We start from the raw sequence: 14651 nt of genomic DNA on the forward strand, positions 1-14651 counted from the left end.
TCAGTCAGTCAGTTACAATGTAGGACCAGGCACATACATACATCGGTCCAAGTTGTTACATCTCATTAGCACAGCAAGGCGAAAACCGGATTCATAGACTGCAGTTAACTCAATCGTGTAATAAGTAAAAGAAAGATTTTATGTAAGGATAAATGCAATTTCATGAAGAATCATTTAATCAAACATTTAAGCTATTTGTATTCTAACTGTTCATTTATTGTATTAAACCTGCCTGTTTCATATCTATTTTAACTGAATAATTATGAATGTTAATTGTATACATCTACGTGTTTTTATGGAAGTCTTATAAGTTATTGTGATGTTAGATACTGGGAAACGTGATAGGAAAACACCTCAATTCTGAGCATATTTTCCTTGTAGTCTATTCTATGAAGAAACAAGGCTAGATTATGTTGAATTTCATGCATTTAATATAACAAACATAAAAACACCATCTCAAAAACATAAAAACAAAATACTTGAAGCAGATGAACTGGTAGGAAGTTTTCACAACTGAACTCGAGTAGTACATATAACATGTTAGAAGAAAATCTATCACATATATTTTTAAATAAGTACAGTTTGAATGTATGTTAAGGAGAAATTTGCTGAAATATTATATACTTAATACTGAGAATTGTTTACTGTGACGAAATACATAGTACTTTAACTCATAGTAATGCATTTATATGTCAAAATATCTAAAACGAGACCAGATCATTACTATGAGGTTTCTACAATTTTTTCCATGGATCAACTCATTCACCAGGTACAGATTCATGTAATTTGTTTCGAACTACAAGTTGGAGGACCAAGTGCACTGCGCGGCCGCCGAGGCTGAAGCAGATATGGTAAGGTTTAAAACTGTGATTTAATAATAATTAACCTAATAATGATTCATTAAAACTCAATCCATTTTTATTATACGCTTGATTCTTATTAGAAGTGTATTCGAAGAATATGTTAATAATTATTTATCTTAATTATACGGTACAATGATACAACACAGGTAATAAAGTTCTGGTTAATATTGAACTCAAGAAAGAAAATAATAGTGTCAATATCAAAATCATTATTGCACACTAACATTACAATGATTAGTAATGAAATACTTACCTGTCTAAAGACATTTCAAAGTGATTTCATACTTTATTCATCGTAGAATGAGAGGTTATAATGATTGTCGAATTTCCGTAGCTGTTCATCATGGTTGGTTCATTTTTCTTTCCTGTAAACGGCGTTCTTCAATTATCTTATCATCGCTTCCATTTAAACTGACGTAAAAAAAGTTTTATGCTTGGAAAACATAACTTTGTCAGTATTTTTACAGACAATGCTGATCTAATCAAATAGTTTTTTAAATGCCAATATTTTGGATTTCAAGTTCAAAATATAGTTATTTGACACGGCAATATAGCATAGAGATCGAATGTCGATGCTTTTAAAAGTGACAGATTTATCAAACGAAGTACTGACACAATGAATTAATTAATTGGGAGAGAATGTTAAGTGGCTAAACATACCTGAATTTCAAACCGATTGAAAAGATCGTAACAAGGCTCATGAGTTGATTTCTTAACAAAGAGAAAAAGCGTTGAAAAGGATAAACGGCGAACCTATTCGTAATATTTTGAATAACGCTCCATTATTTTACCTTGAGGTTTCGTTTAACAATTTGTAATACATCATGGTTGATTCAATGTGGTCTGCTGGCAAGTACAATACGATATATCTGTAATTAGCTTGGACGCGTAAACTAACTCAATAAGTGACTTTTTCTAATTCCAATCTACATGTACAATAAGTCTCCCCGTCACATTAATGAACTATACCATACATTTAATTCACCCACTTATTTAGTAGCATTTAACTGAGCCTAGTCTTTTTTTCAATGAATACTTCTTCAGCAAAAACTACATATCAATTAAATATCTCATATATAGTAAAAATAAGCTCAGTTTTACTTGAGTAAATGTCTTCAATCAGGTGTTTAAGCATATTCGTTTGCTTTTAGTAAAGTTTACATCGTGAACCAATACCAGCTATACAATCGTTAAAATTCCAGAAGCACTGTAAATCTTTCATAAACAGTACGACACCATTCACTTATCTAATCAATGTCCGGCAATCGAAATTTAAATGATATGAAATTAGTGGCTTAATGATATAATTCTAAGAAGATCGAGTTACAACCAAGCAATATGGACCAGATAAGTAATTGAAGTAACATCCCTATTTCTGAAAACCATCAACAACAATCATAATAATATATGTATATATTTTTATATTTACAATCTTTCTTTTAGGTCTCATATCAACAATAATAGTAAGAATGATATTATTAACCACAGTGAAAAATAACAGTAGAGACAAACAAAAACAGCGAACAACAGTAATAATGGTTATATATATACTGAAGATTAATTTTTTAATTCCTAAAAAATAATATTGTCATTTTGAAGTGGAAAGACCAGATTTAGTGATCAAAATAACAGAAATATATAATACACCAATAAATAATCTACAATTAAATGTTATAACTCTTTTTCAATTCATATATCAACAAAACTTATTATAAAATTATATGAAATTGTGTTGATCAATTCGTTCAGAAATCCCACCCCATCGTATACGAAATCGTTTATCACGCCAACGTACTTCACGAAAACAAGCCGCTGTTAAATGCAGTGGAAAAGCTAACAATTCAGAAAATAACCAAGCTACAAGATATTCTAATTTTGTGATACATATTGGAGTTGCCGGTGGATAAATTTGACGTAATAATATATAATCTAACAAAAACCATATAAGGGTATAACACATAAAATATACACCTGGATCAATAAAATTTGGAAAAATATAAGCAAATGTGAAAGCTCCCAATAAAGCATTTGGTAGGCATCTTGTGAATGGTTCAAATATAAAACTCAAAATCGCCATACTTATTCTTAACTGTGACCAACGTAATATTCGTAAATAAAATTGATATAGACAAGGTGATGGTGAATTTTGCCAAGCTGGTTGATGAGATAAAGTTATTTTCCAACCTCGATTAGATATATACTTTGTTATGAAATAATCTTCTGCTAGATAACAGCCAAATTGTTTAAAACCACCGGAATCACTTAATGTTGACTTACGTAATAGACATGACATGCCAGTTACACAATTCACATTAAGAAATGATGCAGTTAAATAGACTTTTGCATGCCAACATGAAAAAAAAACTAACTGTACAACCCAGGTAAATGATGGCTGTTCACAAATGGTTGGAATATAATCTAAATCTATTGATGTTCTTGCTCTCAATGTTGTCTTATGAACTTGATTACAATTAATATGTTTGGAGCGTCCTTGAAAAGATGCAATGTTTATGTCTCGTATAGATGATAAAATTCCATTATATGGCTTCATATAAGGCACTTGATGGATAAGACCAACTTTTGGATCCACTTCTAATGTTGATACCATATCCATTAATGCATCTGAACGCATCCATAAACCTGAATCTGATATTAATAGCAACGAATACTTGGAAGCTTCATAACCAGCTTGTAAATTATTAATCTTCGGGTTAATACCAAATAAATCTTTGGCTATGATAATGTGTGCATCAACATGAGGATATTGTTTAATTAAACGTTCAGCAAGCTCATAAGCTGGATCTTCTTTATCAGCTATACAAAACAGCAATTCAAATACAGGATAATCCATTTGGAAAAATGATAACAAATTAGTTTCTAAATTAGGATCTCTACCAGATAAAGGTTTGAGAATCGAAACACCGGGCCAATGCACTTCAAACTTCATATCAATCATTACGTTATTATTATTGTATATATTACCATTGTGATTATCTGTCGACAGTGGAATAAGTGTACTCTGAGAGGTAGTTATAGTATTAACGTCAGTATTTGTTGTTGATGTAATTGTAGCGTTATTATGCTTTGTTGTCGTTAGCTTGTTAACCTTACCTTTGCATTTATTACAAAATATACATTGTAAACAAAAGGTAATAAGTGAAACAATATATGATAATGGCCATTTACAAAATATTATAAACAATCGACGCATACATCGGCGATACAATGGATATTTATACATTTTCTGTAGATATATTGGATAAGGCACCTGATACAAATGTTTTTTACCATACAGTATAGCACATATGTGGAAGATAAACAAAAGGCAATTTGATGTAATACCAACAATACATAGTAAGCTGATTAAAATCTCCAAAATGAATGAATTCGAAGAGTAAAGATCAGCATAATATATATAACCATAATTTGGTAGTCCTGTTGTTAGATTTAATCGATGGAATTCATTGACAAAGTGGAAGGGATCCATTGGTAGTAATTTTTAAATAATAGTATGACGGTTATATGGAGAAAATGTTGACATGCTCACATTATACATGGTCAACTGTGGTACTGAGGCCGGTGGTAGTGTGCATTAACTGCAGCTGTTACTAGCTAGGTATAAAACGTTCCCGATCATATAATATTTCCAGCAGTAATACAAAAAACTTCATAAAATAGTTTGATTTAAAATTATCTAAAATAAAATGTTTAATATCGATTATAAATTAATAACAGAAAGTGAAGTTTTATCAGTGACTACAGAAAATATATAGGAACAGATTCAAATAAACAGCTGTGTGAATATACTATAAGTTAAATTTGTCATGCTAATTAATACTATCTTGAACGAAGTATTCGGAGAGCTAACCTAATTTTTAAATCATTGAAATAAAATTACTGACCCAAACTTGCTGCATCAATAAACGAGAACTCCAGGTTTTAATTCACTGAACTGTACAAAGTAAACATCAATGGGAATAAAACAATCGTGTTTAGTTTCTAAACAAATATCTAATTAAATTATGTACTAAGCACAGGTTTACATAATCATTTTTGTCTGTGGTGTCTGTGACATTACTAGTATTTCATCATCCGAAAACAAGCCGCTAAATCTGGAATCAAACGCAAGACGGAGTGGTTGAAACGCGCTTTATTTTGCTTGTGACTTTAGGATTATTTCACTTCAGAAAACACAAAATTACAAGTAAAACATGATCTCCTATAATATAAAGAAAAATTTTCAGTAAACGGAGATTCTTTTGAGTGACAAGCAACTTAATGTCACATGAAATTGCAGCTAAAAATTTAGATGGTAAATAACATTGACTACTTCTCTGGCAAGATATACAGTTATTCATCGCACTCAGTCTCATAAGCAACCTCTTAAAATACTTGGTAATTTATTTCCCAACCAAAACAATGAAAAGTATTCTTTCTAAATAAAAACAGACAGATAAGTCATGAATTTCACTACAGTCTCAAACACTCAGTAAACATTAAACTTGTCATTCCTCCTCGTGAACCTGAATTAATGTTGACATTTTGAAAGAAGAATATCACGAAAAAGTTCCTGTTTCAAATCGAATGGCGTTCTAAGCAAATATTTTTATCAGTTTTCTTACTAAGCATTGGTATTACGTGTTAGCGTTTAATAACAGTCTACCAGTCACGTTTAATCATATTTCTGTGACTGGAACATGATTTTTAAGAGTTTTAAATAACTTCTTGATTTTTCAGGATAATGACCAATCACATGCCTGAATAAATGACAAATAAATTGTGGTCGTCGCAATAAAAACTTGATAAGAATCTGATTAAAAGTAATCTGTACACTTTAAGTCATGCATCCAAAAATTAATTAGCAAAATAGAACCACGTACAAACATGACATACGTTTATCTCACAACATAAACAGATAAACAATCAGAAAGCATCAAGCTATGGAGATTTTTTACTATCTTGTGGTGTGATGTAGGCAAAGGAATATATTTACCAACGTTTATTACCAAATGATTTAGATAATCAACTTCTTTGCTAACACATGCTACTAATGTTAATGTAGACTTCAAATAAGCATTTTCGTAAAAGATTCAAACAAAAATGCTAAATAATTGTTTACAAAATAAATAGTCTTCCTCTTATTATTTTTAAGTAGCAAGTTTGCAAGCTAGCGGAGACAGGTGATTAAAAATTAAAAATTGCTCAGACTATTTGGGTTTAAGCAGCCAAACCACACCTATTGAAGGCGTGGTTTATAGTTTCGTAACTTAACCTGTATGTGGATCATTGTTCCTATTTTACTAGTAACAGAAACATCAGTTAATATAACTGATCAGTTTCACCAACAAATACCTTTTAAGGTCATGGCTTGTCTCACACATCTTTGTAACTCATCAAGCAAACAAACAGTAACTGTAGCTTTTCAGGAAGTTGTAGTTGTAAAACGCAGACAGATAAACAAAAATTGACCCATGAATCTAAAACCTGAGATGAAAATAAGACTCAAACAGTAGATATTTGTTAATATAACATTTTCATAACACCACTGATATCACAGAACAGCTTAGATTGCATCACATCATTAGTTATTGTATCATGTACACAAAACTGAAACGTACGTTTTTATGCTAATCTACATATTTGTTACTGAATTACTTAGCTGCTAGTTTAAACACTTGAATCCGCCGTAAGATTATGGGACAGTTAACTTAGCCTTGTATTTGCATACAGGTTTATTTTCAAGGCTGTGAGGCATAGGTATTGTGTGACAGTTTCCTACATTATGCGATATCTTATACTTCAGTAAACCAAACGCCCTAGAAGCTCCACTTATTAGACCACAGGCAATATTATTGTACTTTTTAACGATCTTTCTAAACAAAATGAATCCTAAAGTCTAGAGCTTCAGTTTATGATTTGGAAGTAGGAAAAGTATTCATCTTCATTGGCTTTTAGGTCAGATGTGGCGCTTCACGTTTACGCACAGTTAAATACTAACGCGAAATAAAAAAAGCTTAATAACCACAACTACATGCAAGTAAGTGAGACAACGAGGATCATCGAATTTATCTATGAAATTACTAGTAACAGAACTTGCCTCATTAATTTGACTAGTATTAAAACTACTGGAATTTTGGTAAAAATCGTAACATTAAGTTAGTTTTTGTAAACTGTTAGGCAAGAATCTATACTATTAATCAAGCACATGAATATTTCGATCTCTGTGACATACTCAGTAAAAGAAACGACATGGAATATTGACGAAAAATACAGTAAACAACGTAGGAACAAAATATATAGGTATACCAAAAATTCAAAAGATATTTAGATAATTCCCTCATTTAAGCAATCTCTCTTTTATAGGAATAAAAAACTAAAAACGTACACTGATGAACGTTTTTATGTGAATTAGAGATAAAGCGGTCATGTTCATAGCATTAATTTACGAGTTATATCTGCTTTGTGATTTCTTGTGTGATATAGCTAGAAGATTTTGAACGTACGCATCACCATATGTAACAACTTGATTACTACATTTGCATCACGCGCTAACTTATAAAGAGATTTTTAATTTGCTCATAAGAATGAAAGCACAGAACATAATGATGCAGTTTTAGTTAATTTCGGTTATTGGTTAATATTTTAACAAAACTCGTCTACTCAATCTTCATAAAACTAAATTAAAAAATTTCATAAATTAACCCTATGGATTTATTTCGCACCTTCAGGTATATCTCAGCTCCCTATATAGTTTGCACTCCCACTAAAATATGGTCTCTGTGAGGGCACCACAAGTTAAGCAGAACGAATTCACAGGATATTCAAGAAATCTTCTTTAGATGAAAAGTGATACAATTTTATTTCATAATGTTCGCTCAATAAAAAAATGGCAGCTTTTAAGCTATAAAAGAAATTGTTTTTCGAACTTTCAGTACACATATCTCACCGGATAACTTTGAATACAAATGATAATGTAGTGACGTAATTTTCGATAAAGTAGGCTATTCTGCTTCACAACTCAAAAGAAAGCAGATAAATTCCAAAGTTGTAAAGTCTTGACCGTATTTTGCAGAGAAGAGATATTTTGTAGCATCTTTAAGTGCTGGAAGAATATTGGCCTCGAAAAGCAAAATATAGATAGAAAATCTTCGAAGACGTCTCTGTATAGAAATAAAATTGTTGAAGTAAATAAATGCTTCCGCCAAAATAATCTAGTACAAACCTCTACCCTTGTGGCTTGACCGACATTTACTGATCCATCATAATTATTGACTGGTTGTTTCGCACAGAAAAACTTAAATTATGTACCAGTATTTCAGAACATACATCTAGACCATTTGTCTTTTCAAACCTGTCTGTATCAGCTTCGTACTAAAGTTTTAGTGGCCCGTGGATCTGACTCCATTTAGGTCGTACGAATGTTTGTTATCGCCTATTCTCGTATATAATCGTCGACTTAAATCACGTTAGCCAATAACGGAATTAAATAAGTCAAATAACTAGAATGGGATTTTGAATACATATATTTTGTATATGGAGCGAATAGAGAGAAGAGAAACGATGCAGAGTGGAGATAGCTGGTAAGCCAAATCATTTTTAGTAAGGCGTTAATCAATATTTATAGGCAGACAAAAATAAGCTACAGACACGCAATGAGTCATAGGATATGATGTGTACACACATATACGCTCATATAAAAATAGTCAAGGCTAATAAGCGAATAATTAACAAGGTCAAAATATGACTCAAGTAGAATGAATAGAATGGGATGTCCGAAAGCTAGAATAAGATATATGGGCTTAAAATAATTACTGACACTACAAAGTAATTACAGTCATTTATATTGCAATTCTTCATAACCTTTCTCACGTATACTGTCTTTAGTATGACTATTTTATATGTAAATAAATCTTTTACACCGTTTCCATCACGTTTCACACCATCCCAAACCATTTTAGTCAGCACACATTTTACCCGATCGGTCTTCGTAAGTAATACGAGTAACAAAGTTAACACTGACTTTTCAGGATTTGTTTTGGCTATGTTATCAGTCATCTGTTGATTTTCCTCTTAGTGTAGTAAAACCGGCCCCTTCTATAAACTTAATTCAGATTTCAGATTCGTATAATAGGTCCGTAAAAGTTTTTTTATTTGCCCATCTGAATTATTCTCATAATTGTGGTCAAATCTAGAACTGTAAACACTGATTCCAAATACTATATTTACTTTGGAATCGATCAAAAAGTGATCTGAGGTCATCCTTGATTTATTATTAGTGGGTCCCCCCTACCAAAAGTTCAATTTCAAATGAAATCTTGAAAATGAAGCAACTAATAAAATCGTCTATCTCACATTACTTTCCGGACCATACATAATTTGCCTCAGTGTCAAGAACGAAGGATATTAAATTACGAGTCTACTGCCCAGTAATTTGTTCCACTCCAAACCATGGCTGTGAAATGTATCCTCTAAAAATATAAAACAACTATAGTTTACAAGCATTTCATCGTGAGTGTCATCAAAGCTATGCTCGTATATTTTTTACCATCGAGTTAATAATTTCGAGGTTGGACACAGGGTACTATACAAAGATAGTGAGTTGACTGACGAGATAATTAAAATCTATCAATTGGGAAGTCTAGGACATGTATGACTATTGCTCATCCACTGACTCCCTTGACGCAAGATGGTAGCTAATGTAGGACAAGGCTGGAAGATCTCGAGTGGTGGTCAAACCATGACAAAGTATCAGCCCACGAAAACATTGACTATCTGACTGACCGACGTGCGTAGTTGAAAAGTGTCTGGTTGTGATCCCCATGACTTTTCTAATCCATAGCTAAATGTTTTGGATGACATGGTCGAAAATCGCACAAACTGGCACAGGTTCACTCACTCTTGTTTTCTTTTGGACTATAATTCTACAAATTTCTTGCAATTTTTACTTCACTAATTTTTATTTTCTTCTTGAATCATATCGTCGATACCGAAACTTCCGCAAACTTTTTTATTATTGCACGATATTTAAATGATTGAAATACGTTCAGACTTATCTATCAGACTTGATGTATCGACAACAGATACAACGATTCTAGATAACATTAAGGCGGAGTGGTTACTGAGAGTTGAAAAAACTTTGGATGCAACCAACCCAGACGAGCAATATTCTAGGTCGTTAATAAAACTCGTCAGGTGTAGTGCCTATCATGGCAACAACGTTGGGCTGTCGATAGACCACTGAACTCTAACACTGGACCAAAGCAATGTTAACATTATGCTTATTCATAGCATCTGCAAGCAGATTGAACATATGGATTTATAAACGTTTTACCACGTAAACAAATATTTTAAGATTGTAATGAAATAACATAATAGTAGCTATTCTACGAAGTATTTTGAGAATAACGATCTTACGTGAATGAGCTTTCTTGCTGGCTTGAAGTGAGCTACGACGACTGAACATTTCGACAGACATCACGCAGGAGCTTAACAAAACTCATGATGCCAATACCCACTCATTAAGAATAATTTCGTCATACTGAAACCCTGTTATCTGTATCGGTTGACACACGCCACAGACTTCAAAGAATAACTTGATTGATTTACTCTTTATAGTTAACAAAAACTGTCTAGCCGACGAACTAATGTGAAATTCTTAGGAAACAAACTTACAGATATAATCAACCCGAATATTTAGCAAACGATAAATTATTCCGAAATAAAAGGTTTATTCAGTACACTAATAAACTCCTATGACGGATGTTTATTTTCGGAATCTACTCCGAACATAACAAAGTATAGTGCATTCGGTACATATCATTAAAATGAACATATGTTCCTAACACGGTAATCTATCCACAGCGTTAACTAAAGGTCAACGTTCAAATTGTGATGTCAACATTGTAAGAGTGTCCCAACAAAGTAGAAAAACAAAAACAGTAAGTCTTCCTTACAAGTGTCGATACATTTTTCGCAAAAGTTTGCTCTATTGTCTAATATAGAACAGAGTAATTTCAAAATCACTAATCACCATTGCGAGTGAAAATTCAAGTTATAACTCCTAGTGGTCTACACTACCACAAGTTCATTTACAAGACGTAAAAGTATATCTCTCAATGATTACACTGTGCATAAACTTGGATTTTAATCTTGAAAATTCTTAGATCTTCAACTCAATTGTTCTGATCAATAAACTGTACTATACCTCCGATTCTAGTTTACTATTAGCTGGGAGACACTGTCCCAACTTTCTATTTGGGAATTCTTTACCCTCTTACACAACTGTTTGCTTGTTTACAAATGAACATAAAACGCCTATGATCACCCTTACTAACTGAAAACCAAACAACTTGTTTTGGACAAATCGTCTTATGTTTAGTCACAACAAGAAAGACTATTAGAGGTTTGCATCAGTGAGCGTAAATTTACCGTATCTTCGTATCTTTACCCCATCGTAGGTCAAAACCCAAAAATTCACATCTGAGGAAGTGGTTTACACACCCTGCCACAAACGCTGAACATCTAACTTGAGGTAAAAGAAAGTAATTACTTAGTGCACTTTTAGTGCCTTTAGTAAAACACCATGAAGGCGCGAAAGCGTTACGCAGTCTGAGGGGAAAGAAAATTGAAACATGGTTAGGTTTACTGCAATGGAAATAGCTCTAAATTTGCTAAGGAGATTCAAGTTTCGGATTGTTACTCCTCCCTGTCGGTTAATATATTACGTCAATATTACGCGTATTTGGATTGATGAGTTTCCGGAGTTTCATACTTTTAAGAATCCTCAGCTACTTTTGTGCTTTCTCTGTCCATAGCTTAAGCATTTGCTCATTCGACACATATATCGATATGCCAAAAGCCGTGTCCAAGTACCTCAGTGCCTGCCGATGTTGACATAAACGAAGGGGTGCCTCTTTGTCCTACTTAATGTTCCTTTCTGTTACTGCTATCGCTCTCGTAAATCTCCGTTTTTTGCTGTCATTTGGTTTACTCAATAATGGTCGAACTTATATTTTTGAGTTTGTGTGCTACATTTGTTTCTGGTTCACTTAATTCACTACATGGGTGAATGCGACCGGCGACCAATAGCCATAAGTTACTCTTGTCCATGTTTCTGATGATCGCAGAATATGGATAAGACAAATGGGACGACATCAGTATCAAAACGCCATGACCACTATATTTATGGTATAACCAGGTGGAAGACGATAAAGTCTCGGAATGAAAAAATTTTGAACAGAAATAAAAACAGAGATGAAGTATTAGGGTAATTATATAGAAGAGCTCAAGTAAACAGAGGCTGCTGTGGCGAACAAAGTAAACACGAATGCCGAATGTTTGCACTGTTTTTAAATTCGGGAAATTATTTCGGACTACAAATCAGATATCTAGAGAACAGGTAAAAATCATCAAACATTATTCATCAAGAAGCTATAATGATACCTTATAATATCACTGTGTTATATGAATAATTCATCATATAGGTCGACATCGACTGAACCAGAAATGATGGAAGTAAAAAGGTTTGATATTTGCACAGGATTGTGAAAGTGATCCAGTCTGAATAACATCTGGGTATGTGCGGAAACGTCTGGTAGAGATGAAAATTGAATGTAATGACGTGCACTCAGATAGCTGCATACTTTATACCAACATCTGTAGAATTGTGAAAATTTTGTTTTAACACTCGTTCCAATTACAACAAATCCCAATAAAACATTAGAAATTCATCCTCTCTCCAAATTTCCGAGGCAACGGAAAGAATTTAGGCTTCTAATGGCCTCAAATATCAACTGTGACATTAGAAATTTCAGAAGATGGATGTGAAAATAAGATATTTCAGCGATGACGAAAAACACATTCCATATGGCACAAAAAAATCTTCGGGCAACCTGAGTCTTTTAATACTGTCGACGCATCTTCGTAATGGTGGGTGACCCGGGCCTGGGGTAATAGTGAGAGACATGCCAACAGTTTTTTAACTCATGAAATATGATATAGTGCATAAAAATGTGACTAACATTCCTCAAAGCAAAATCCCTCAAACTTCGTTGATTTTTCAGACCGACACTTTTCAAATTCATCGATTGTTCACCACAATATCACGAGCATTGGATTCGCCCTCCATGCCGTGGAGTCCAGTCCTTTATTCTCATTATTTAATATTTTCATTGTCACCATTTCTTAGATACAGTTCTTCTCTTTTGCAGCCTTTTATAATTTTTTCTTGTCCTGTAAGGCCTATAGCCTAGACAGAATAAAATATTAGTTCCATAAACTGGTTGATTAAAGTTCCTTATTCACCTAATGTTGAGATTTGTAGTTTTTCGGGTGATCGGAGGCTCTTGGATAGCGCTTATATCTACCATTACATATTGGGAAAAGCAAGCAACTGTTCAAAAGTAAGCTTGTCAAACAATAACCAACAACAAATATTTGTCAAAAATTGTCTTACGGAATCAGAACAAGAATTGTCATCATCACAATTCCGACGTTATTGAGTGTAAAGTACAATAGTAATAAGGAAGAATAGACACGTTTGACACCTGTTTGTGTCCAACCACAGCAAACTTATGTATGTCAATCAGTGAAACTTCAATAAGACTAAACAAGATCTATTAGTTTCTGAACCCTAAGGTCGTTTACAGCATGAATGATTGAGCGAGTAACTCAACCTTTTATGTCCCCTAAACTCAGTAGTGCTGAATTCAACCTCAACCGTCTAATAATCTACTTAGTTGTGAATAACCTCAGCACGCATACCAAGCTTATAGTCGCTTCAAAAACGCCTGGAAACGGTGAGGTCTAAGGGTAGCAGTAACAACTAATGTTTCTTACCAAAGGCATGTGTTATTTAGAAGAGTTAATTGCAAGTTATATTGCACGTTTATACGGCTACTGAGTGTTTCTATGGTGCGGTCTAGTTCATCGGTTCACATAGCTCCAGAATAACTTAATCTTCAACGGTTATTCACACCCGTCTAAGTAAATTTTTACTTGTTACAGACTCTTTATCAGTTGAGGCGAGGCAATTCTTCAGAGATATGCTTGATACTCCCTAACCGATATTTCGTTTACGGGCTAGTTATGCTATTCTACTAAGATAATTTGTAGCACCCTAACCGAGGTTCGTGAGCACTCACCAATTGGTTGGCATTTGGTGAATAAAGAATGGTGTGGAGAATTAACAGACAACACACGATGAAGTTTCAGTTTCGGTTTAGAGAAGACAGGAGGCTAGGTAACGATGAATTCCATTTGTTGATGATTCTATGGGAGTAATCTGTGCTGGGCTTTTGAAACTTCGTAGTGTCCTCGTAAGTTCATTACTGTCGAAGACAAGAAATTTTAGGGCACGTCACATGCAAATGTATCCCTAAGTAATTCAGAAACTGTGATCAAGTCACATCTGGTTCTTTGTTATGACAATGGAAATAGGTTTAGTCTAGCTAGTCGAGCACCATACGACAGCACTGCCATTTCTGCAATCAGCTTAGATACGGTCCTTTGAACCATTTCTAACAACTCACTGTTTCTTTTTAGTCAGGGATTAGCCAAAGGTGTACGGTGCTCGACTTTAGATTTCAAGATTACTGTATACAAAGACATGGCTTAAGGCCCAATGTATGGACCACAGGGTTTGAAAATCTTGGACGGCTACTGCAAGGTAACGTGAAACTCCTAAATCATTGTCTGAACAGCAGGTGAAAAGACGTCATTCACCGTGTATGAACCTTTACCTTGGTGACCAGTATGCATCATAATACACTTCGAAGCAACTGCCAAATT

General features: G+C 33.6%; 1 protein-coding gene across 1 annotated transcript; it reads right to left on the reverse strand.

The window, feature by feature from the left end:
* Positions 1-2261: 2261 nt before the first annotated feature.
* MS3_00003792 (uncharacterized protein) lies at positions 2262-10892 on the reverse strand. The gene is made up of 3 exons (XM_012938734.2): positions 10536-10892; positions 10278-10492; positions 2262-4557 (listed from the first exon to the last, which is right to left on the reverse strand). The coding sequence occupies exon 3, from the start codon at positions 4348-4350 to the stop codon at positions 2581-2583; it is 1770 nt and encodes a 589-aa protein (XP_012794188.1). The 5' UTR covers positions 4351-4557; positions 10278-10492; positions 10536-10892; the 3' UTR covers positions 2262-2580.
* Positions 10893-14651: the final 3759 nt, after the last annotated feature.

This window comes from Schistosoma haematobium, chromosome ZW (genome assembly GCF_000699445.3).
Source record: "Schistosoma haematobium chromosome ZW, whole genome shotgun sequence".
Taxonomy (NCBI): domain Eukaryota; kingdom Metazoa; phylum Platyhelminthes; class Trematoda; order Strigeidida; family Schistosomatidae; genus Schistosoma; species Schistosoma haematobium.